This window comes from Silurus aristotelis, assembly GCF_946808225.1.
Source record: "Silurus aristotelis genome assembly, chromosome: 21".
Classification (NCBI taxonomy): Eukaryota; Metazoa; Chordata; class Actinopteri; order Siluriformes; family Siluridae; genus Silurus; species Silurus aristotelis.
In genome coordinates this window covers 3,572,211-3,597,393 of record NC_139594.1, presented here as the reverse complement: position 1 = coordinate 3,597,393, position 25,183 = coordinate 3,572,211, and the positions used below count along the sequence as shown (strand labels likewise).

The window sequence follows — 25,183 nt, the reverse complement described above, 5'->3', positions numbered from 1 at the left end:
TGACCAACTTTCTAAAAATAGCTCTCCTTGACGTCACGCAGCCAATCACGACTCAGCGTGATGGGAGGGGCTCGCGCGCGGCGTTCACTGAATAAAAAAAAAAAAAAAAAAATCTCCGTGACAGTCATCTGCCATGGCGGATTACAAAATGTCTGCCTGCGGTTGTGTGTGTGTGTGTGTGGTTTTATTTTTAGACAGGATTTTACTGTCACCAAATCATGAACCCCGAATGAAGACGAATGCATGAATGAATCAATCGATCGATCGATTGAATAAAAAATGCATTAATTAATACATTAATTAACTAATTAACGAATGCTGATTAATCGGCTCGCGAAAGGAGGGGGGGGGGGTCGGCGCAGAAAAAAAAACGCGTCGGACCAATCGGAGCGCCTCCTGGCCCGCGCGACGAGCGTCCGCGTCAGCCAATCGGAGTCGGTAGTTTGCGCGACGTTACGTCGCGGCGGTCCAATCGCAAACGGGCGGAGGCGGGTTTTCCCCCCCCCCTCGGAGCTTGGTAGGAGTTCCCTCTGGCTGTAGGGCTGGAGGTTGGAGGTTTTAATGGTGGGCTCGCGCTCGGTGGCGGATTATGAGCGGACGCAGAAGGGGCAGATTTGCGGGGGGTTTTAATCGATATCGGTGCCGAATGTAACTGAGGGAAGTTTGAGCCGACGGCGCTGACAGTTCTGACGGATATCTAGGACGGGTTTTTGCTGGAGTTGAAAAAAACAAAAAAAAACAACAACCGTCTATACACAGACACACACACATATATATGTGTGTATGTGTGTGTTTTGGCGAGAGAAGAAAAGTGAAAACGGTCTGGAGAGAAGGAAAAGCGGTGGAAAAGACGGGAAAGAGGAAGAGGAAGACTGCAAAGACGGGATTGTGATAAAGTGGCCTCGACGCATTGGACTGTAACAGCGGAGGTTGCAGATTGTTTCTGTTTGCTAGCTAGCACTGGCTAGCTAGCATAACTGACTAGCATATCTGACTGACCTGGTAGCTCACTAACTATCTATCTGTCTGACTACCTATCTATCTCTCTTTCTATCTGACTTCTCCACGGTGGATCACTGGGTTACCGAGGTATGGTTAGAAAGAGCTAGTTGAACCTAGCGTACCGGAAACCAGGAATCAACTCGTATGTGGAGTCGGGATCAGAGGTCTGAGGTGTGAAAAGAGCAGAACCGAGGGATTTCCTTCTCCTTCCTTTTTTCTTTCCTTTCTGACTCCAGGCCTGCAATCATGGGCAACGCGCCCACCGCCAAGAACAAGGGCAGCGAGATGGAGAGCGGTGAGTAGCCCGAGGAACCTGCTGTACATCTGCTCACTTCACACCATGCTCCTGGACCATACTGCATACTTCTGTACTAAACAGTGTGTTAGGTCTCGGGTCATTCAAAATATCCCACATGCATACTTCTGTACTAAACAAGGTGTTAGGGTTCAGGGCTCTCAAAATATCTATATGCATACTTTTGTACTAAACAGGGTGTTAGGGTTCCGGGCACTCAAAATATCTCACATGCATACTTCTGTACTTACTAGTATTTTAGGGTTTTGTTCCCTCACAATATCTACATGCATACTTCTGTACTAAAGTGTTTTAGGGTTTGTGCCCTTACAATATCTACATACATACTTCTGTATTAAACAGGGTGTTAGGGTTTAGGGCGCTCAAAGTATCTACATGCATACTTCTGTACTAAACAGGGTGTTAGGGTTAAGGGTGCTCAAAATATCTCACATGCATACTTATGTACTAAATAGTGTTTTAGGGTTTTGTGCCCTTACAATATCTACATACATACTTCTGTACTAAACAGTGTGTTAGGGTTAAGGGCACTCAAAATATCTACATGCATACTTCTGTACTAAACAGGGTGTTAGGGTTAAGGGTGCTCAAAATATCTCACATGCATAATTATGTACTAAATAGTGTTTTAGGGTTTTGTGCCCTCACAGTAGCTACATGCATACTTCTGTATAGAACAAGGTGTTGGGGTTTGGGGCCCTCAAAATATCTCACATGCATACTTCTGTACTAAACAGTGTGTTAGGGTTTCGGGCATTTAAAATATCTACATGCATACTTCTGTACTAAACAGTGTGTTAGGGTTTCGGGCATTTAAAATATCTACATGCATACTTCTGTACTAAATAGTGTGTTGTTCAAAATACCTCACATGCATACTTCTGTACTAAACAGTGTGTTAGGGTTCAGGGCACTCAAAATATCTACATGCATGCTGCTGTACTAAACATGGTGTTGGGTTCCAGTACACTCATAATATGCACATGCATACTGTTTTATTAAAGTATATTAGATTCTTGTATACTTAAAATACATGGTTTGGTACCATATTGCAAACTACTGTACTAAATATTGTTAGGTCTTATTACTCATTATGCACATGCATGTTTCTGTATAATTTAGTAGCATGCATGTGCATAATTTTGTGCTACTGATAATTGTGCGCTACTGCATTATAATTTAAGTGTACCGTGTTAATTCACTTATTATAAGTGTTAATTCACATTATTATTATTATTATTATTAATAAGCACTAATTCAGGGTATTTGTGTGAAAGTGTACTGTGTGAAAATGTGAAAAAACCACATATTGAGTTGAATGATCTTTAATTTAGACATTTTAGTGTTCGTTCCTAAGTGCACTCAATGTACACATGCATACTTCTGTACTAAATAGTGTATTAGATCCTAGTAAGCGTAAAATGCATCTGAACCACACTGCATGCTACTGTACTAAAGTGTTCTATTTGCAAATACACTCAAATTATGCACATTCATACTACTTTACTGAACAGTGTGTTAGTTCATTATACACAAATATGGCCTGCATGCATACTACTGGACTAAGCATTATGTTAGGTCCTAGTACACTTAAAATACCCTGGATAGGTTCTGTACCATACAGCATGCTACTGTGCTAAATAGTGTATTTGCTCCCAAGTACACTCGATGTACACATGAATACTTCTGTACTAAACAGTGTTAGTCCTCTGGTACACTCAATGTACACATGCATACTATATTAAATAGTATGTTAGATCCTAGTGCACTTAATATTCTCATGCATACTACTGTACTAAATAGTTAGTTCCCAAGTGCACTTAATGTGCATGTGTATACTACTGTACATAAATATTATGCCCTGTACACTCAATGCACATGTGTATACTACTCTATTAAATAGTATGCTAGCTCACTGTACACTCAATATGCACATGCATACTACTGTACTTAATAGTGTATTAGTTGACAAGTACCCTCAGAATATACACATGTATTCTACTGTACTAAATAGTATGCTAGATAATAGTACATTTAAATAGTGCACTAACTAGGCAAAATACTAAGAATGTATCCCATGCATACTACCACACTGAGTAGTGTACAAGGTTCAAGTACACTCACAATTCATAGGCTTTGTCCCACAGCTCTCAAATAGTGTATTAATATGTTCCTAGGCTCAGAAAGAAGCTGCATACTACTAAACACTGAGCCAAAACTGCTTCATCCGCACCCCTGGATACACAATACTGACGTGTAAAACACGCCAGACCTGTCTGTAAGCATGTGCTACTATACTGAATTATGTACCATACAGCACATCAGTAGTAGTAGTATGCTGAAATATTCAGGCTCCATCCCAAGCGACACTCAAAAGTGTGGCACAACTGCATAGACTTCAGCCCAGACTGCATACAATTATACTAATATATACAATTAAACTATATAAATATATGATCAGTTTTCTGTAGAAAGGCTACATCCCAAATTCGACACTACTGTACAATATATTGAAATAGAAAACCAGTCGTGCCAAAGTAAACAAGATGGAAACACACAGATCACTTCCTGTATTACTCATTACCATACTTATAAACAGCATGTCCGTCCTGACCCGCAGTATGAGCGAGCATCTCTTTTCCCCTGCAATCATCTCGCAGATAATCCAGTAGTAAATACTTTGAGGGGGAAGGTCAGGGTGCGTGGTTTGAGACGCCTCTACATTGATTAGAGAATCTTATCTTCGGGCCGTTCGTGTCGTTTCCACGTGTGCGGCCTTGTTCAGATTTCTCCTTATCGCTCGTGTCTTTTTTATTTATTTATTTGGCGTCGTGAAGGAAATCGGGCTAACAAGAATGCCATCATCCCAGGGACTTACACCCTGGACCCTCAGATTTAAAGTCTTATGCTCTACCTACTGAGCTGAGCTACTGCTGCGCTGCCATCTTGGATCTCTGTAAATCACATGACCACGCCGTGCACAAAGTCCGTACATGTGGTAGAAACCCAAGAACTTAGTCACATTTTTGGGGCATCCATATAAATATTGTCAATATTTTGTGTATATATATATATATATATATGTCTTAAACTCGGACTTGGTTTTGCATCGATTTTAAAAACGTGAGCGTGTCATCTCATGGAGTGTATTCAAACTGCAAAATGGGATATAACAAGATGTTTGTCCGCATGTGAATTTGAACTGGATGAACTATACTGAGAGACTTAATTCTTAATTCAGTGCGCAATTTGGACAAGTTTTCTAAATAAAAATGAAGAATTAGTAAAAACATCTATCAAACTTGTCGACACAACACGTCCACAATAATACGGATATGAATACAGCATTTCCGTCTGAATACTCTCGTCCGCCCTTTAGTTTTCAGTCGTTTCCCAAAAGTCGCTCATCCACACTGAAAACGCTTCACACCATTTTCTCCTGGCGTTTATTCATTTTTCGGCTCTTGGCAAAAAAAAATGCGTTACAGTTTTTTAAAAGCCTCCGTTTTCAGTCCACAATGCGACAAAAAAACGTTTAAAAAGCCGTGTTTTCGTTGACGGTGCGGAAACTTTTATAAGCAACCGTATAATTGTGTTCCTGGCTAAAAGGTGTTTTTGCTAATGGCCTTTAGTTTAGTTGTGTAGTTTCTTGGTGAATTGCACATGAACAGTCCTTTTGTAGCTGTAGGATTTATGCAGTTTAAGAATTTTGCCGTTTGGATCAAATGCTGTTCACTGAACTTGGTCGGGTGTTAATTAACAGCCTTCCGGCGATTATTTGGTAATATAATAGCATACATCAAAGATTCTGACTCCGACATACATCAGATATTGTAACGTAATCCACGTTGGAATTTAAAATCATTTCAAATGTTATAAATGGTCTTTAAAATCTTTAGGAACATCTCCATATATTTCTGTCTGGAGAAGTATGGAGTTTTAAAATGAAAGCACTGTAGGAACCCTGTTATTTACATATAAAACCAGTCTAATCTGAATGATTAAACTTTACTTCAACCTTGCATCTGATAGCTTCCACTTTTGAACCACTCGAAAATAAGTTGCTGTAGCGTGAGGCAGGGAAAAGAAGTGGGAACCATTTGGTGCTTCCAGTCACAGTGGACTTCCTGGGAAAGATTCCCTGACCTCGAGGGTCGACTTGAAGAGAAGTGTGTTTATGGGGGTTGGAATGAAGAAAGACTGAAATATAAACAGAAGCTTGTAGGGCTGAGATCTCAGGGGAGCCGGAGGCTGGTGCGGGATGGGTGTGGGCTCAGAGTGTGTGTGTGTGTGTTTGTGTGTTTCTCATTCTCCACTGGAGAAACCGTGGAGGTGGAGTCAGAGTCATATGATGCAGTGAGCGCGAATCTCTCCAGGCTGGAGTGTGACGCCGTTTAGTCTTTTGAACATCATGTGACGCCCGACACTAAGAACAAGATCACTGTGTATATCTTCTTGCACAAGGCCTTAGGTGGTGATACCTTCTCGTCTTGTTCTTGTCTTCTCTTTCTCTTGTTTTTTTTTTTTTTCCCCCTCCGTGCTGATTGGCTTTGGCAGGCCAGATGTTTCTAAAGTTGTGGTCAGTGGTGACATTTTCAGGGTTTCCACAGAGTCTTATATAAAAATAAATACATTTTTGGTCTTGAGTCTTAAATTCGCTGTTGTAGGGCTTAATTTTCCGATGTTCATGTAACGCTGCCTCTAATGCTCATAGAAATGCTTCTACAAAATGTTCTTTCACGAGTCCAAATACAATTCGCTGTATTAAGGCTACACAATGAGACAAGCATGCAATCTCAAACAAATCTCAAATCGTAGCACAGACGTAAAACTGATTTTATTTTTCAGCTCTGTTGAAGTGCAAGTTTAGTGATACATTGATTGGAAAAAAAATGTATTTAGGGTTTTTAGGGTTAAATTTCATTCTTAATGCTTTTAAAAAGGTCTAAAAAATCTTAAATTTGACTTGCAGAAAACCTGACTTAATAATTCCTCCGTTTCAAGGCATACAGACACGGGCCCATGATACGCACTTGCATTGGTGAAAGATGATAAACTTTTTTCTGATGTCTGACATTTCTCCACTGGCCGAAGTCAAGATCATCTTCCGAGTCGCTCCAGAGAGCCCCCGACTGTGAGGTGGTACAGATGTGCGAAATGAGTCTCAGCGGCTCCTGCTGCTGCTCGAACTTAGCTGTGAAGAGCAGATTTTTTATTGCCATGTGACGGAATGTCATTTGAATACGGCTGATAGATTTGCTCTTGTTTTTTTTTTCTCCTGCTCTTGGGTCACTAATGTAGAGAAAAAGGTTTGCGACAGACCAGGCCCAGGACAGGTTGTGAAAGTGGATGGGGAGGGATTCTGGACTTCCTGCCCATGGCTTTATCATTGCCATCTCTTCTGGCCCACCCTGATCCCTAGAGACGGGTGCAGGGCTGCAATCAGAGCCACTGCATAACATTTCTCGCTGGAGGTGCACACGGAAAAGACCACATGCCTGATCTGTCTTTGTAGCATTGCGAAGAAGAGCAGCAGGTTTGAGGTTAGAGCACCAGTGATCTCAAAGGTGTCGAAGCCGAAACCATTGTGGCTTTGAAGCTGGAGAGATTTGGGCAAAGAAGGAAGCTTAATACATTCTCATTACTTTTTTTTGGATGCCAAGTTTGGACGCCTCTAGATTAATGCAAATTTTGCGATGTCCGTGCTGCAAAGATTAGCAGGCAGGATCTTCCAGCATGCTGGGCCCTGCCTCGGTGATCTGGACGAGGACGATGGTGAGGGTGAGGGTGATCAACACAAACAAGACGACTCGGCCACCTTTGTCTCTAGCGAGTGGCCCGGTTTAGAGAGCGTGTTTGCAGAGGTGGAGGCCGACGTTACACCGAGGCGACTCGTGATTGAGTGGGATGGTGGGAGGAGGAGCCGAATAAGAGGTTAGGTTTTTTTGTTGTTGTTTTTTAAAGGTGTGTGTGTGCGCAAGATAAATATTAAGTCATGCATTTTTTGTATGATTGGTGGAATATTCTTTTTCTTTTTTCAAGTGTATTCCAATCAGCAATCTAGCAGCTTAGTTAAGAAATGCTGGTGGAAGGCTTGTGTAAGCCGGAGCGTTCGAGATAATTAGATGATTTTAATACACTTTGCAGTTGAAGCTCAATGGACTGATGTGGTTCTGCCAACACACACACATACACAAAGCTCTTTTTATTCACCGTCAAATGTTTGCTCTGTTGCCTGGTGTTGACTGTTTCACGTAGGAGTTCCAGCGAAGCCTTGTGTCTGTCTCCCGTGGAGATCCGTCGGTGTGTCCTGCTTTTCTGGACTCTCCTTCCTTCCTTCCTTCTCTGTCTTTCTGGTGGTATCCATCCACTACTTCATTAGCATCTGTAGGATTTTGTTTAAAATCCACTCTGCTATTTGGAACGGTTTGTTTTGGCCTCTCACCCTTTTTTTATGATTTGTATACTTCCCCAAAAATGACAACGTTGGCCCGTTTTGTATTCTGCGAACACCTTTTGTTTGCAGGCCGTCAGCCTGCCTGATTTGACGCGCTGTCAAGGCGGAGCACTTACAGCATCTATAAATACATTAGGGTTAAAGTCCACGTTAACTTGCACAACAGGGTCTGTTTGGTTGCACGTCCTTGATTGGCATCCTGAACTCCGTTTAACTGGGGTCAAAACATTTATAGGCACAGCTCAGTGATGGAAAGAAAATGGACACCGTTTCCATCTTAATCCAGATGTAGTCGATCTTCCGGGGCTGTGTTTAAGTTTTCTGTGTTGGTTTTGCCCTGGATTTAGGCTACATCTACACTAATCCAGATTAATCCGAAAACGGCTAAAAAACGCTTCCCATCATTATTTCCGTTTTTTTTATCGTTTCCTGAAAGTTGCTCGTCCACACATCTGAAAGCGCTTGTGTCCCTGCGCAAGTCGGTGTTTATATATTTTCCGGCTCTTTTTAAACTAAAAATGCGTCACCGCTTTTGAAAGCCCCCCGTTCACACTGCGACATGAAAACTGCGGTTTCAAATGTTGCTTAAGGGCCCAGGAGTGGCAGCTTTGTGTAGGGACACCACACCACTCACGACTTTCAGATCCAAAGTCCAATGCTTCAACCTCTAAACTAACACCTCCCCGTACCTCCGCAAATCACTGCACAACTTTAAACTAATAAAATAATCCTGATATCCAAGCCCAAACTTCTTAAAATTGCTCTGTCAGACCACTTTATCAAGCAGGAGCCTGAGCATCTCGTCACGTCGGCACCATTTTGCATGAAAACAAGGGTACAAGAGGAAGGAGGAGAACGTCTGCTCTACAAAGAGAACTGGAGGCTTATAGAGTACGTGTCCAGGAATCATGTTCCACCCAGCTATTTGGTGGTGGTGCTTTATACTTCACATGTCCACATGTTCGCATATCGCAGTGATGTTAGGAAGCCGGGGTCAGAGTGCAGGGTCAGCCATGATACAGCACCCTCTGGATCACTGAGGTTCAAGGGCCTAAGAGTGGCAGCTTGGTGATTGACTTGAACCTTTGACCTTTTGATCATTAACCCAAAGCCTTAACCACTGAGCTCCCACTTCAGCAGCTTCACACAGATAATGCAGTGTTAACGAATGAATAAAATTATATATATAAGTTTGTCCCTAAAGAGTGAGCCAGTGGTGACTCTGGCAAAGACAAACTCCCTGAGATCTGATAAGGAAGAACCCTTGAGAGAAACCAGACTCGAGAGGTAACCCATCCTCATCTGGGTGGCACAGAATGTCCATTTATTACAGATAAAAGTTGTTGATGTCTGCAGTGATGATCAGATGCAACCTGTAGTCCTGAGTCAGTGTAGCAGACTGTTGACATCAACTACAGTCCAAATCTATTCTCAAAGCTCCTGTTCTTACTCTGTAATTTCATGGAACCCCTGGGCGTTGATAAGGAAACCATCCCCAGCTGCACAGAATGGCCTCCAATCGAAGATGACCTCATCCAGAGACTGGCCGGGATGATGCAGCAGCTCCAAGGAGGGGAGAGGGTCAGGAACAGTGGTCACTGGAACCTCAGGAGAATGTTTAACGAGAGAGAGAGAGAGAGAGAGAGAGAGAGAGATATGAATGATTAAATCTGCTTATTCTTATTTAAAAATTAAGGACACTGTTCAGTTGGGGACTTTGGCAAGATTTTCTCTGGCAGCATAACTAAAAGGGAGAACCAGAAGGTAACACAGACATGAGGGATCTCTGGGATAAGAGACGACCCACCACACCACCGTCAACAAACCTGAGTGAACGTGTGAGAGTGAGGGGACGACAGCATACAAATATCCCAGTTCACCAAACACTTTATGTCCATGATCTTTCCAGATCTGGTCCTTTGCCTCAGAAGAATCTTCTGGTGAAAGACTTGACTAATTAAATACGTTTTCATCCTCGAGTCCTGAACACTGATTGGAAGGCTGTTCCACAACTGTGGGGTTTATAAGAGAAACACTGCCCCCTGCTGTAGTCTTCATTATTTGAGGTACCAACAAATAGCCTGCACCTTTTGATCTAAGTAGGCATGGAGGATCATACTGGTACAGAAGTTCACTCAGATACTGTGGCACGAGACTAAGCACTTTATACGTCAGTAGTAGTATTTTATAATCAATGTGAGATGTAATTGGGAGCAGTGTAGATGATTAAAACAGGGGTGATGTGGTCATATTTTCTAGATCTAGTAAGGACCTTTGCTGCTGCATTCTGAACTAACTGAAGCTTATTGATTTATGCACCCAGACAGTAAAGCGTTACAGTAGTCTAATCTCCATGTAACAAAAGCATGCACTAGTTTTTCTGCATCCTGTAACAACACATTTTTCATTTTAGCAAAATTTAATTATAGCAATAAATAAATAAATAAGAACGCGATCCTGGTAATATTATTCACGTGAGCCACAAAGGAAACACTCGGGTTAATAAGCACACCAAGGTTTTTGACTGCTGTACACACTGAGACAGAAACACCATCCAGAGATGCCACGTAATCAGAATGTTTACTTCTAGCTGCATGTGGTCCTAGAAAAAGTACTTCCGTCTTATCTGAGTTGAGCAGAAGGAAGTTATCAAGCATCCACTGTCTAATGTCCTTTAGCAATGGGAGCGAATACCATGTTTATGTATAATTTCACCCAGAGGCAGCATATAGAAATAGAAAACTAATGGGCCTAAGACAGATCCTTGTGGAACACCAAACTTTACCTCAGAGTGTGGCGAACTCACCATTTACATAAATAACTGATAGCGATCAGTCAGATAAGACCTGAGCCAGGAGAGAGCTGTTCCCTTTATTCCAACAACGTTCTCAAGTCCAGCAAGCAGGAGATTATGATCAATGGTGTCAAAAGCTGCACTGAGGTCGAGCAAAAAGAGTAAAGAGACAAAACCCTGATCAGAGGCCAATAACGGGTAATTTACCAAAAATGTTATTCCTAAAGTAGATGTGAGCAGAACTGCTGTGCTACAACCTTTTCTAGAATCTTGGAGATAAAGGGGAGATTTGATATTGGACTGTAGTTGGACAGCTGACAGGGGTCAAGGTCAGGTTTCTTAATTCGGGGGTTGATAACTGCAGTTTGAAGGGTCTAGGTACATAACCAGTGCTCATGGAAGAGTTTATTATTTTTAAAACAGGTTCAATTACCTCTGGAATGATCTGTTTAAGGAAACTTGTAGGCGAGGAATCGAGAATTCAGGTTGATGATTTTGAGGAGGAAGTAAATGAAATGAAGTCTACCTATTAATGGTGTGCCTGTGAGTGCAGTGCTTTTATTTCCTGTTCATTTTGCTGCAGTACAGAATAAAAATCTCGGATTCTGCTTGTTATTTTCTATGAGGGAGGAGAAATATGCTGATCAGCAGCACTGAGATTTTCTATAACTCAGGAGATTCTCCTTCCATGCTATTTGAAAAACTGTCCATTTGTTTTGACGCCATTTACGCTCTAATTTCTGAGTGGTCTGTTTTAAGGTGCGCGTATGCTAGTTTTTTCTCCCTGGTCATTTCGGTTTTAAGTGGAGCTCCGTCATCTAGAGCAGCGGTCCCCAACCTTTTTGTCGCCACGGACCGGGTTTAATGTCGGACAAAGTATTCACGGACCGGCCTTTAAGGTGTGGCGGATAAATAAATTAAAAAACCCGATACAACCATAAACACTGTTATTTTCTAAATATAATAATGAATCCACTGTGGTGGTGTTTGTTCATTTTGCTCGCTTGGGGGTTTGAATTTAGCTGTAATGTATTATGTGTTAGCAGCCGGAGCCCCTTTAAGAAGGTAGTGGATGTAGGTAAGTCATATGACCGAGGCATCATGACATGCATCAAGAGTGAGTCATAGACAGATGTGGAGGAGAGAATCCGGTCGTTTTCCAAAATAAAACATCGTTCAGAATCAGATAATAAATAAAACGGAAATAATTTGTCTTCTTTCTATGTGGCCCGGTACCAATTGACCTTACGAACCAGTGCCGGTCCGCACCCCGAGGTGTTGAGGACCACTGATCTACAGTGTAGCGGAACGTTGATTCTAGACATCCAGTGGCCCAGTGGAGCTCTGTTTATGTAGTCAGGTGTTCACCACCTTTTGTTCCTTATAGTGTATAATACTGATTTCCTCCCAGACGTCTTTTCTTTATCGCTCTTGCGAGACAAATAATGTCTGTGAAGAGAAACTGTTGCATGGCTGGAAAGACAAATGCAGACGTGAGAAATAAGGTCAGGAAGCACCAGGATGAGGAAGGGGGTTGGTGATTTAGCACTGAGAGGATCATGCAAGAGATCTCTCTCTCTCTCTCTCTCTCTCTCTCTCTCTCTCTCTCTCTCTCTCTCTCTCTCTCTCTCTCTGGCTTTGATATCACGCTGTCTCCAGCATTCTGTTTTATTGCTCTTTTTCCGCTTTTCAGTTTCTCTTTTTTATTTTTATTTTTTTACTCGCTCTCTGTTTCTCTCTGTCTTCACCCTGCAAATGAGCACGGCCCTTTATTTCCTTTTGTGCAGCACTCGGTGTGTGTATGTGAATTTGCACTGAAGCTCAATAGCCTTTTTTTCGTAATCTGGAGCCATTCCAACATTTTACCAACAATGGGTTTGGTTGGATCATTTCAGCTGCATTCTGGTAATAAATAAATAAATAAATTAATAAAAAGAAAAGGACTGTGGCGACGTTGCTGATTTTGTCACCGTGGGAACAATTTTGCTAATTCAAGGTTTTAAATAGTTGAAAGTGCAGTATAAAGTAAAATTGAGCTCGGATTAGAATGAACGTAGTATATGGTGTAGTTCTAACTAGAGGTCGGCGATACGGGTTTTTCTGGTGTGTCCCACGCCGTCGGCTCTGGTGGGACGGCTTCGGTTGTTTTCCCGCCCGTAGCCGAGAAAGAGAATTCCAATTGGCCTGTTCATCTTGGCGAATAACGGGGGGGAAAAAAATGGAACTGACGAAAGCAAACGACCGAGTAAAGAAGGAACACGCCGGCCCTAGCAAACATGAAAAAAGCTTCGTAAATCCATCAGTAATGATCGCGACAGGTGTAAGCCCTGCTTGCTTTGTGTATTTCTCAGTTCGGTCTTTTTCCTTGATTGGAATACCAGTACCGACTACTGCCACCTGCTGGTATGGGAGAGTAATGTTCTCTCACGTAAGCACAGACCGTACACATGCGATTCCGATGCGCCTGCCTATTAGTGTAATTTGCAGCACAGTATGTCTGACCTCTAGTTTTAATGTATCCGTATAACTGCATGGCGCAACCTGGGAAATTTTTTTTACTTTGACACTGGAGACTCCCTTTTTTTGTTTTAATCCATTTATATCAAGCGTCCACTGTAATTGTCTCCGCGTTACTCTAGAAGCGCTAACGTTTGAGGCAGGCCCTGTGATTCGCTTGCGGTCAGAGCTGCCGTTATAGACAATTACGCAACGCCTCCGGACCAATCGGAGAGCAGAGAATCTGGTGGTAACCGGCGCAATCCGATTTGACCCTTTTCGCTTGGCGTCACGGTGAGGCTCGGTAGCCCGGAGCTGCACCGATTGACCCGTTGGATTGATTGCGATCTCTGAATGGAGGACGATGAGTGTGTGATCATTCTCTTTCACACGGACCCACACGCAGGCGTTTTGATTATACACTCCTCCTCCTCCCCTCACAAATCCTCACTACCTGTCATCTCTTGGAACCACGTTTGTTTGCCATCTCGTTGCAAATCATCGGATGTTACAGCTACCGCGCCCCTCCTTTTAGTGACCAGGTCCTTGTTGTGATCGATGTAACCGTCGTGTGTTAATGTATGTGAGAGACAACAGTATGTGTGTGTGTGTGTGTGTGTGCAGAATAAATATCGACACAAATGAAGCCAATTGATCTCTCTGTTTGGCGAACGCTCGGAAAGTCCTCCTGTCCGACAGATTCAGAACTGAGACTCGGACCTGAAATGTCAAAGCAATGAGGTCACGTTTATAAGACATTGGACGAGGAAGAAGAGCGCAGCGCTCATGTGTGACCGGAAGAGCTCCAGGAGGCTCGGCGGGAAGAAGGAGCCGCCGTCGTCGTCGCCAAAGTCTGCGTCGACTCGAGCCTCCGAGACGTCACCGGTTGTATCAGAGGGTTTGGCTGTTCAGGGTGAAGGTGAGGGAGAAAAAGAATCTCATGGACGGAACGCAAAGGCAGCTCCAATGCAGGATCTGGAAAATGACGGCTGGGAAATCGCCATGAGAGAAGTGCTCGATCTGACGGTGTAGATATAGATTCATTTAATTCCAAAAATTTATCAAGTTAAAGTTAAATTCGTTGTTCGGAGTCTTAAATCATTCTAAACAGAACTTAATTTTCTGATGTCCCTGTAACGCTCGTTTGTGGAAATGCTCCTCTAAGATGTTTTTGTTGGTCGGTTTTTGCGGTAGTGGTGGTGTTTCTGTCACTGGTCCATATATCCTTCGCTGAATTACGACAAACGAGACCAACATGCAACAGCCAATCAGCTTTCGTTTATCGTACTGTTTTTAAATCCTAGTTATCGGATCTAAGAGGGTTCCAGGCTGTGCTTACTTGTGCAGGGTGCATGGCTTTTTTTTTTGTTTTATTTGTTGTGTTTTGTGTTTTAGTATTTATGGATCTGCCACTGCTGGGCCCCTGAGCAAGGCCCTTCACTACCTGAATGAAATAATGAGTGGAAGATGTTCCACTAGATTTTGTGGAGATTTGTGTGAAAGCCACAGGGGTGTTAGTAAAGTCGGGTACTGATGTAGGTGAGGTGACGAGGCCTGGGGGGTGCAGTCAGCGTGTAAAATCAATCAGGTGTGTGTCTTTCCAAATCATGTCCAATTAACTGAATTTACCACCGGTGGACTCCAATCAAGTTGTAGAAACATCTCATGAATGATCAGTGGACCCAGGATGCACCTGTTGTCATTATGGGGTTTTTGTTTGTAGAATTTTAAGGAAAATAATGAATTGAATCCATTTTGATAAAAAAAAAAAAAAAGTCAAGTGATCTTTACTGTATCACTGGATCTTCCACTCCAACTCAGATCTTCATGGATTTTTGTTTTGTGCTCTCAGTGTAATGCTGGAACATGTTTGGGGTCTCCTAGCTCAAGTGAAGCTCCAGCATCCATAGACGTCCTACACAATTTTACTGTAACAGTTTGAAGAAAATGGCGGGTGTCCCAGAATCTTTGCCCCTACAATGTGTGCGTTTCTTTTAAATATCCTAAAGAACAACAAAAAAAAAGCTACAAACTCAAAGGTTGAAGGAATTCAAGAATGCAATACAATAAAATAAAACGTAAATCACAGCGATCTAATAAAATAAACTTAGTAGCTCGTAGCCAGATGTTCAAAAGTCGCGTGTCCCAAATAGTTTAACCGTATCGTGTAATTTGGATACGAGGGTCGTTTTTATTGATTTTGGTCATTTCGGGGTCGTTCCGTGATGGAGTCCAGAAGAAGAACAAATAAAATGACGTGTAATTGTAGTGTTAGTTAAATAAAAAAAATAATAAAAAAAAAACTTTTACACATTTTAAGGAGAGCAGCTTCTTTGTATGTATGTGTGTGTATATATATATATATATATATATATATATATATATATATATATATATATATATCACACACACACACACGTTTTTTTTATTATTATTTATTTTTATTAATGTTTTTATTATTATTGTGAACTTTGGTCTCTAGCAGCTGCTCCCCCTCACTCCCTCCCTCTTGGCTTATCAGAATCGAGTAGAAATGCCAGAGCTGAGCCTTGTCAAGAACCGTGTGTGTGTGTGTGTGTGTGTGTGTGTGTGTGTGTGTGTGTGTGTGTGTGTGTGTGTGTGTGTGTGTGTGTGTGTGTGTGTGTGTGTGTGTGTGTGATACAGAAACGGTTGAGATGGAGGAAGAGGCGTAGTCCCAATTGCAACAAACAGCAGCGGAAGTTCTGTCCATAGTGTGTGAGCAGGAGATAACGTCCCTCACTGCGTTCACTCTGCCTGCGGAACATGTGTGTGATTCTCTGCGCATTGCATGTGAAGAGTCTCTGCGTGCAGTTGAACTACTTCTCTCAGGCTTCTCGTAGACTCTCGCTGCTGAGTTTATCTCCCCCGAGAGATCGGAGCGGCTTGTCGTTCCCTTGGAATGGGGAAGGGCCAGGAATCACGACGTTCCCACAGTTATTAGCCCAATAAAGATGGGGGAGGGGGTGTGTGTGTGTGTGCATATACCTCTGCATGGCCTTTTTTTAGTCTGTGTGTGTGTGTGTGTGTGTGTGTGTGTGTGTGTGTGTGTGTGTGTGTGTGTGTGTGTGTGTTCGACACGACTACAAACTAACTATAGTCGATGGCGTTGTGTACACGGTGTGTGTGTGTGTGTGTGTGTGTGTGTGTGTGTGTGTGTGTATATATATTTAGACACACACACACAGAGGGCGCCAGCTGCTATGGATTAGACTCTGTCATGGTGGGAACAGGAAGCATCGGATAATGTAAGAGCGAAAAAGTGCTCAGATTAGAGATGATCGGATCTCGAAGCGGCAGGTCCGATCTCTTATTCGCGTCGTTCCCGCCAAGCAGCAAAATCCGAAATGTCCACCTGAAGTATCGCTTGTATCGGCGACGAAAGCGTGGTGTTGGTGTTGTATCTCACCGCACGCCCTGGCGCGGCTGGATTCTTCACTTCTGATTGGTCAGGAGGTGCTGATGAATTTTCTGTAGAACTGGTTCAGATAATAGTGCAGCTCTACAGTACTGGCTGATCTCGGTGTGTGTGTGTGTGTGTGTGTGTGCACGTGTACACGGACATGATTGATGGGTCGAACTGGTTTTTATAGAAAACGTGAAATGTAGCTGTAAATAGATAAGAAGTACAAAATGTTCTATAATATGTGTGTGTGTGTGTGTGTGTGTATAAGTAATGTTGTGTAATAGTAATGAGGTTAAACTGCTGTTTTATTGACGTGCCCAAACTACTTAATGTTGCAGTAGGAGGTGTATAAAATGTGGATGTGTAACATGTACTGAAACAGTGTGTGTGTGTGTGTGTGTGTGTGTGTGTGTGTGTGTGTGTGTGTGTGTGTGTGTGTGTGTGTGTGTGTGTGTGTGTGTGTGTGTGTGTACAGCTTCCTGCTCGAGTGTGTGTGTGTGTGTGTGTGTGTGTGTGTATATTCGCTCGGATATCTGAATTTGCTTTTACAATGAAACCTGTCAACGAAAGTGAAAACTGAGGACCGTCTCTCTTTTCACAGTGAAGGAGTTTCTCATGAAAGCCAAAGAAGATTTTCTGAAGAAATGGGAAAATCCAGCACAGGTAAACCATCTCCCACACACACACACACACACACACACACTGAGTAAAGTCACAACAATGATGCCTCTGATTCACAGTATCATGGTTGCGATTGAATGAGATGATTCCAGAATTTGTTTTTAGACGAAAATATAATTCTATTTCAACCTTCTCCGCTGTCCCGACACCAAATTTCCTCAGACTACCAAAAAAAAATGTCGTGTCTCAAATCGCATACTTGCGCACTACTCCTGTTTTTTTTTTTTTTTTTAGCCTTTGTGTACAGGTTTTGTTGATTTTCTGCCTCTTCCCCCTCCTCTGTATGTGGTTCTTCCTTAAACTGTTACCACAAATTTTGAAGGCACACAATTGTACTAGGTGGTAGCAAGAATAGTTTCGTCACATGCCAACAGATGGCAGCACAGGGCTGCACGCACAGTCATGAGGAGCACTGACCTTCATAAGTACCTGACTCGATATGGAAAGATGTTAAAGCACATCCTATACCTTTTTGAGTGCCTTCAGGTTTGTGGGAATGGTATACATGTCCAGATACTTTTGTCCCTATAGTGTAGAGTTCGGCCGATTTAATCGCCACCTATAGTCGATTGCTGGAACTAACGCCAAAATCCATACCGATTTTAGTTTTTTTTTTTCAGGTCTGCTGTCTCTAGAGGTGCATCGCTGACGCGACGTGATTAACGCTGCTAGTAGAGCGCTATTTATATTTAATTAAGTATAGATTTATACAGTGTATGTATAGTCTAAATCTGCTCTTGCTACTGCTTCTCATTTTAATGCTCTGTTCTCAGTTCAGATTCAAAGTATGTGACTGTGCAGGTTGTTTTATGGTAAACAAACTTGTGTGACTTGCAGATACAATAAAAGGTTATAAAAGGTTTTTACTGTATTTGTGGTGTATATCTGCCCCCTGCTGGACAAACCTTGAAGTGCAGGAGATTCAGTTCATCAGTTTATGAATCCTGTGTTCTGTCCAGATAGACAGCTAAAATTGCTTGTGATTTAATGTTTTTTTTTTATTTGGGTCTCTTCTCCAGAACACTGCCTCTCTGGAACAGTTCGAGAGGCTAAAGACACTGGGCACAGGCTCCTTCGGGCGAGTCATGCTGGTCAAACACAGAGAAACGGGACAGCACTTCGCCATGAAGATCCTTGACAAACAAAAGGTTAATAATAAATACATCAACTTAAATAAAGTGGAGCGTCTTATAGATTTGTTTGGTTTAATTCCGTCTTCATACATGACCGAGTTTGTTGCATAGAAACAAAAGGAAGTCTTTCAAAAGCCATAAAAGATTTCACAGGCTCTGTATCATCAGTGAATGTGGAATACTGTGTGTGTGTGTGTAACTGCATCTGCTGTGTGTATCTTCTTCAGGTGGTGAAGCTGAAACAGATAGAACACACGCTGAATGAGAAACGCATCCTGCAGGCGGTTAGCTTCCCGTTCCTCGTCCGGCTGGAGCACTCCTTCAAGGTTTGAATTCTAATAAACTCTTTTCTATTCCCTCAGAAATTACAGTAAGAGCACAGACTTTTTTCTTTTTCTTACATATTGATCAATTAGTTCTCACATTTTGAGAAGAATCTCGTTTAAACGTCTCGTCTGGGGAATAGACCGAGGTTTTTTTACTTGGTGTAATTTATTCGATCGTGTCTCTCTGCTCCTTAGGACAACACTAACCTGTACATGGTAATGGAGTACGTTCCAGGAGGTGAGATGTTTTCTCACCTGAGGAGAATTGGCAGGTTCAGGTGAGACAAAGGACCATAAAATTGTATTTCTTTTAACTTTGAATTCTGCCACATTTTCAGCCTTATGCATGCATTATGATAGGTTATGAATGTATTTAAGAGCACTACATGGACTAAAGTATTGGGACACCTGACTGTCCCAGTCATATGTGCTTCTTCCCCGAACTGTTACCACACAGTTGGAGGTAATTGTGCAGTAGAATGAAAATTTCCCTTCACTTGCACTACGAGACACAAAGCTGTTCCAGCATGACGAGGCTCCTGTGCACAAAGCAGCTCCATGAAGATCTGCTTTACATGTGTTGGGGTGGAAGACCTCCTGATCTCAACTCTGTTGAACACCTTTGAATGAATTGGAGCACTGACTGCACCCCAGGCCTCCTCACCTCACCTTCATCAGTGAATATAGAATAGAATGTTCAAAAAGCACATATGAATCTTATAGTCAGATGACGAATATATATATAAAATTGATTTTATACAAAGTTGAAGACTTACTGGTAAAATTGTAAAAGTTTAAAAATAAGTTTAAATATATTGAACTTTTATTTATTTATTTATTTTACAAATTTTAGTCCACATTGTAAAGCTTATTTTTTAATAAATGTATTTAATTGCGACAATACTTTAATTTTTGGAAGAAGAGTGATATTCAAAAGCTTTCTTTCTTTCTTTCTTTCTTTCTTTCTTTCTTTCTTTCTTTCTTTCTTTCTTTCTTTCTTTCTTTCTTTCTTTCTTTCTTTCTTAGTGAGCCTCACGCTCGCTTCTATGCGGCTCAGATAGTCCTGACCTTCGAATACCTTCACTCGCTCGACCTCATTTACCGAGATCTTAAGCCTGAGAACCTGCTCATCGACCAGCAGGGCTATATACAGGTACACACACACACACACACACACACTCACACACACTAAATAAAACAGATTTTCTACAAAATGCTGCTTCCCCCTAGATGCATTATTTGCAAAATGCCTTTTATTTATTTATTTATAAAAAAAAATTCTGTATCACTGATTTTACAGTTATTGGTTTGGAGACACTTTCTGACCAATCAGATTCGAAATTCTATTTGACCAATCAGATTTAAGACTTCATATGAAGAGTCGGATTCGAGACACGGTCTGAGCAAATTCTTACACTTTATTTTTTGTAATTTTTTCCCCAGCATTTTAGAGCATGAAAAATAGCTTTACATCAGGAGCAGATGTGAGGAACATCTGGTTGGTGTTGAAAGTGAGATGAATCATGGTCATGTTGGGTCGTATTGGGGAAGAAAAAAAACAAGGGGGTGTGCGGGGGGAGCACATTTCCCCCTCGTGAGAGTCAGTAACGGCATGTCACATCGTCACAGTAGCGTTTACAAAAAAATATGTCGCAAACAAGGAACGAAAAACTAGACGGAGCGGATTGTCTGACGTGTAACAAGTGTTACATTTTACGCTTTTCTCCTACACTACAGGTGACGGATTTTGGCTTCGCCAAGCGTGTAAAGGGCCGGACTTGGACGCTGTGCGGCACTCCAGAGTACCTGGCTCCAGAAATTATCCTCAGTAAAGTACGTACACACATGAATGCACACTCGTCACGTGAATATTACTTGAGAAATCACGGTTCAATCTTTCTCTCGCTCTTTCAGGGCTACAATAGAGCGGTGGATTGGTGGGCTCTGGGCGTGCTGATTTACGAGATGGCTGCCGGATATCCCCCGTTCTTCGCCGACCAGCCAATTCAGATCTACGAGAAGATCGTCTCGGGAAAGGTGAGTCCCTTAGTTTTCACACCATCCTTTGAGTCCTCTTAGACGAGATGTACAAAAGACGCCTCAGCATAAGAATATCGAAAATCCCATTCTACATTTTTCCCCCATTTGCTGTTTCTGAAAGATGCTCCAGTAGGTTTTTTTTTAATGGTGTTTTGTGGGCGTGGCTAAATGTTCATCTGTTTAGTCATTTCCATATGTATATAAGAATTTGTTTTTTTTTTTTAAACAGTCTTGTTTCTCTAAACTTGTTCCTCACAATGTGGTACCTCCGCTTCTTCTCTCTCTAGGTGCGCTTCCCTTCTCACTTCAGCTCGGACCTGAAGGACATGCTGAGGAACCTCCTCCAGGTGGACCTGACCAAGCGCTTCGGCAACCTCAAAAATGGCGTCAACGACATCAAAGGCCACAAGTGGTTCGCCACCACGGACTGGATCGCCATCTATCAGAGGAAGGTCAGTCAGGCTAGCTTATGTCCTCAAGATCACAATTAGAGGTGCCCTATAGGGCACTTCATCACACGGTTTCCACAGGAAGCCCTAAAGACATTTTATCACGTTTTGGCTGGAACATTCACTGCATGTTCAGCACTAGAACGAAACCCTAGAGGGCACTCCATCACGTTTTTGTTTTCTTTGTATAGGGCACTTTATCATATTTTGTACTGAAAGCGCAGCCATTAGATTCTATTGGGTTTCCCCCCCATTTGACAGACAGCCACCAAGGCATGTAGAGCCTCACCTGCTATTAGGGCATTTAGTCTTCATAAATAAGATCTTCATAAATGGGAGTGCATCCTAGAGGGCATTTCATCCCCCCCTTTTTTTTTCCATTTTAGAAGCAGCAAATAGAACATGTAGAGGAACCCTTCATCATGTGTTCTCCTTGAGAAGAGCACCCTAAAGGGCACTACATCACATTTTTGACTGGACATTTTCTACTGGAAAGGCACCCTAGAGGGCATTTAATCAAATTGTTCCCCTTTAAAAGGCAGCCATTAGGGCATATTGGGGTATCCTATAGGGCACTTAGTCACATATTTGACACTAGGGGGCAATCATGAGGTTTTTTTTGTGATCAAAGCCATTTTTAAAGATGATTTTATTTTTATTTTTTTTGTGTGAATACACAGTTTCAGGATCCCAACATAATTTCTGTGTGTGTGTGTGTGTGTGTGTGTGTGTGTGTGTGTGTGTGTGTGTGTCTCAGGTTGAAGCCCCCTTTATCCCGAAGTGCAAAGGTCCGGGCGACACCAGCAACTTCGACGACTACGAGGAAGAGGAAATCCGGGTGTCCTTCACGGAGAAATGCGGAAAAGAGTTCGCAGAATTCTAGAGTCAGCCTGGAGAGGTGGAAGCTGGGAGGGAGGGAGCGACGGAGCGATACGGACAGTGGAGACAGGGCAGGAGAGAGAGAGGGAGAATGAGTGAGATGGAGAGAGAGAGAGATGATGAGGATGAACTGAAGTTGAGTTTCTAATCAGTAAACAGTGAGAACAGCAACAATGTAGAGCCCCCCCCTCCCTCCATCCCCCTTCTGTACACACACACACACACACACACACACACACACACTCACACTCACATTGCGAAGAGGGGGGGTTTACTATAAAATTGTCCCAAGAAAGCCAGCAGTGTTGCCTTTCGAGATCGTTCATCATTTCTTCTTAGAGTTAATTATAATTATATATTTATCCTTTTTTTTTTTTTTTTATCTCCTAGTGAAATTCATAGTTTATTTGCGTTTCTCACACACACACACACACACACACACACACACACACACACACACACACACACCTTCGTCTCTGGTACTGTGTTCAACATAACTGCAGCTCAGCATTTTTTTAAACATTGCTTCTCTTTCTCGCTCTCTCTCTCTCTCTCTCTCTCTCTCTCTCTCTCTCTCACGCTCTTTCTCTCACTCTCTTTCTCTCACACACTTTCATCTGTTTTTTTTTTTGTTTGTTTCCCTATGTTGAATTTTATTTTTTTTTTGTTTGTTTGGTTTTTTTTCCATCTTTCCATCCCAGATCTGTTCATGCAATACCAGCAAACAGGTGTTTCATTGGAGAGGAGGGGAGCCAATACTTTTACCACCTTCAAATGTGGAAATCATCACAAAACACTCATTCGGGAAGCGCTCGTACTTCCTGTTCGTCCACATTTGCTTTTATTAGGGTTTTTTTTTCCCCCGAAACGAGGGGTGAAGGCGCACCGGGTTTCGATTCGAACGGCACGGACGTGTGAAAACGTCGGCGTCGGACGTTTCTTTTTTAAGTCGTCAGTGGTTTTAGAGTTTGGATGAATTCCTTTTCGACTGGCAACTTTGAAAACCCTGAACGCCGAAAACAAGCCGACTTACTGAAAGAAAACAGGCATACGTAAAAGGGGGCGGGGCTTTGCGCGACAACGGGTAAACCTGTTGCTTGGCAACATCACGTGATTAGCGAATAACGGAACCGAGGAAACCGGATGATGTTCCTCCCACTGAGTTACGGTCCGCTTCCGTGTGACGTATCGCAGACTCTCGTTATTCAAAGAACCTGAAGCACGAGTGTGTGATTTCATTTTCGTTTCATGAACTGCAGCTTTCTTTCCATCTTCCACTTTTTGAAGGTCTCCAGGCTGCGTGTGTGTGTGTGTGTCTCCTGTAGAATGGAGGACCTTTATCATCCTGCGCTTCATCTTTCACTTTTTGTCGGAAGAAAAACGGTCCTCGCACTGATCCGTCGTTCTGTAGGATTTGGAGAAGATCGGCTCGTTTAGCTCTTCGCACTAAGCTTCTTCGATCTCGGTCTTTTCAGACGGTTCGGATGCTCATTCTGTTGTTAACGATAGAAAACGAACCGCACAAATAAAGGGCCCGGGAGGACGTTTGATCAGAAGCCGGTGCGCTTTCCTGCCTCGTATGTGCCGTACCGGAGGTTTAGTTCTCCCAGGATGCTGGTAGAACGCGTGTCTGTTGGGCTTGGATGCAGCGATACGGTCTGAGAAGGGTATATGTGAAGAAAAACGAGAGGACGTAGCTTGGGTCAATGTTCCTTGAAGTTAGAACCGGGGTCGGTCCGTTATCATGATATGTGGAAAAGATGGTTCTGAGAAATCCAGGTGCTTCTTCTCCATAGTTGATGATAAAAGCGTCCCACACACACACACACACACACACACACACACACACACACACACACATACACACCCAGCAACCAAAGATCTACGAAGAAAAAAACATTCTCACGAGTGAGGACATAAATAATGTAGGGTTCTCCCATCATTCGCTCCGTATTCTCCTCCGTCCTCCTCCATCCTCCTCTCCTTCAGTTATATCATCACGTCAGCTTCTCCTGCAGGAAATTCACACGTCCGTTCACCTGCGTTACGCGTCCACGTCCCCCGCACTCTTTATCTCCTCGTTTTCAAAATCACAGCCCGGAAAAGAATCACGCCCACAAACTCCACCATCATGAGTGATCTTTTTATTTGTTTTTGTTTTCGCTCATATTTCAGCTCAGTGTCTTTTTCAATAACGAGAAACTTTTGTCCTTCCAACGCTGGTGATGGTGTGGTCTAATCGTACCTCCCTTCTTTTTTTTTTTTTTTCTTTTCCACGGGAAACAATACTGTATATTCTGCCTTTAACAGTCTTAATTATTTTACCTTCTGGAGAACTTGATGGAGAGAAAAAAATATCCCTGTAAGACACATGGAGTATGTTTAAAAAAAAATATATATAATATATATATATATATATATATATATATATATATATATATATATATATATATATATATATATATATATAATATAATTAAAAAAAAATAATACACAGAATATTTTGCAACATGTATCATTCCAATAAAGTTTTAATTGTTAAAATGACAAAAGAAAAAAATGTGGGTCGTGTTTAATAATGTTTTTGTTTTTATTTATTTTTTTGCTGAGCGGAGTTACAAAAAAATTCATTTAATAAAAAATAAAAAAATGTAAAATATTTTTATTGGTTGCGTAGCTGTGAAGACGTCCCAGAATGTTTCATGTGCGATTTATGGTCACGTGTTCGTTATATAGATTTGTGTGGTAAATGTACACTATAGGGCCAAAAGTTTGTGGACACTTTGGTCGTAAACATTTGACTTTTTTTTTCTTATTCCACGTGTAGTCTCTTTTTGTTGTTGTTCTAACCGCCACTCTTCTGGGAAGATGTCCCACTAGATTTAGCAATTTAGACTTTAACAATTCAGCCCAGAGATGTTCAGAATTGTTAGAGCTCAATAGCAGGAGATCTTCCACTTCCACCCATGGAAAGCAGATCTTCATGGAGTTCAATAGCAGGAGATCTTCCACTTCCACCCATAGTAAGCAGATCTTCATGTAGCTCGATAGCAGGAGATCTTCCACTTCCACCCATGGAAAGCAGATCTTCATGGAGCTCAATAGCAGGAGATCTTCCACTTCCACCCATGGAAAGCAGATCTTCATGGAGCTCAATAGCAGGAGATCTTCCACCCATAGTAAGCA

General features: G+C 42.2%; 1 protein-coding gene across 2 annotated transcripts; it reads left to right on the top strand.

The window, feature by feature from the left end:
- Nucleotides 1-521: 521 nt before the first annotated feature.
- prkacaa (protein kinase, cAMP-dependent, catalytic, alpha-a) lies at nt 522-24,413 on the top strand. Of its 2 annotated transcripts, none has more exons than XM_083524539.1 (10): nt 522-1,297; nt 17,091-17,152; nt 18,190-18,318; nt 18,531-18,629; nt 18,825-18,907; nt 19,656-19,782; nt 20,367-20,462; nt 20,544-20,666; nt 20,957-21,121; nt 21,876-24,413. In XM_083524539.1, the coding sequence occupies exons 1-10, from the start codon at nt 1,249-1,251 to the stop codon at nt 21,999-22,001; spliced, it is 1,059 nt and encodes a 352-aa protein (XP_083380665.1). In that variant the 5' UTR covers nt 522-1,248; the 3' UTR covers nt 22,002-24,413. The 2 variants fall into 2 exon arrangements, with proteins under 2 accessions (XP_083380665.1, XP_083380664.1); XM_083524538.1 differs by lacking the exon at nt 522-1,297 and adding an exon at nt 6,841-7,252.
- The last annotated feature ends 770 nt before the right edge of the window (nt 24,414-25,183 follow it).

Excerpts from the sequence above, each read along its gene's own strand:
- prkacaa (XM_083524538.1), top strand. The coding sequence starts at position 7,015 with ATGTCCGTGCTGCAAAGATTAGCAGGCAGGATCTTCCAGCATGCTGGG. Across the intron at positions 18,319-18,530 it reads AGATCCTTGACAAACAAAAG|GTGGTGAAGCTGAAACAGAT; the intron begins GTTAATAATAAA and ends TATCTTCTTCAG. Across the intron at positions 18,630-18,824 it reads GGCTGGAGCACTCCTTCAAG|GACAACACTAACCTGTACAT; the intron begins GTTTGAATTCTA and ends TCTGCTCCTTAG.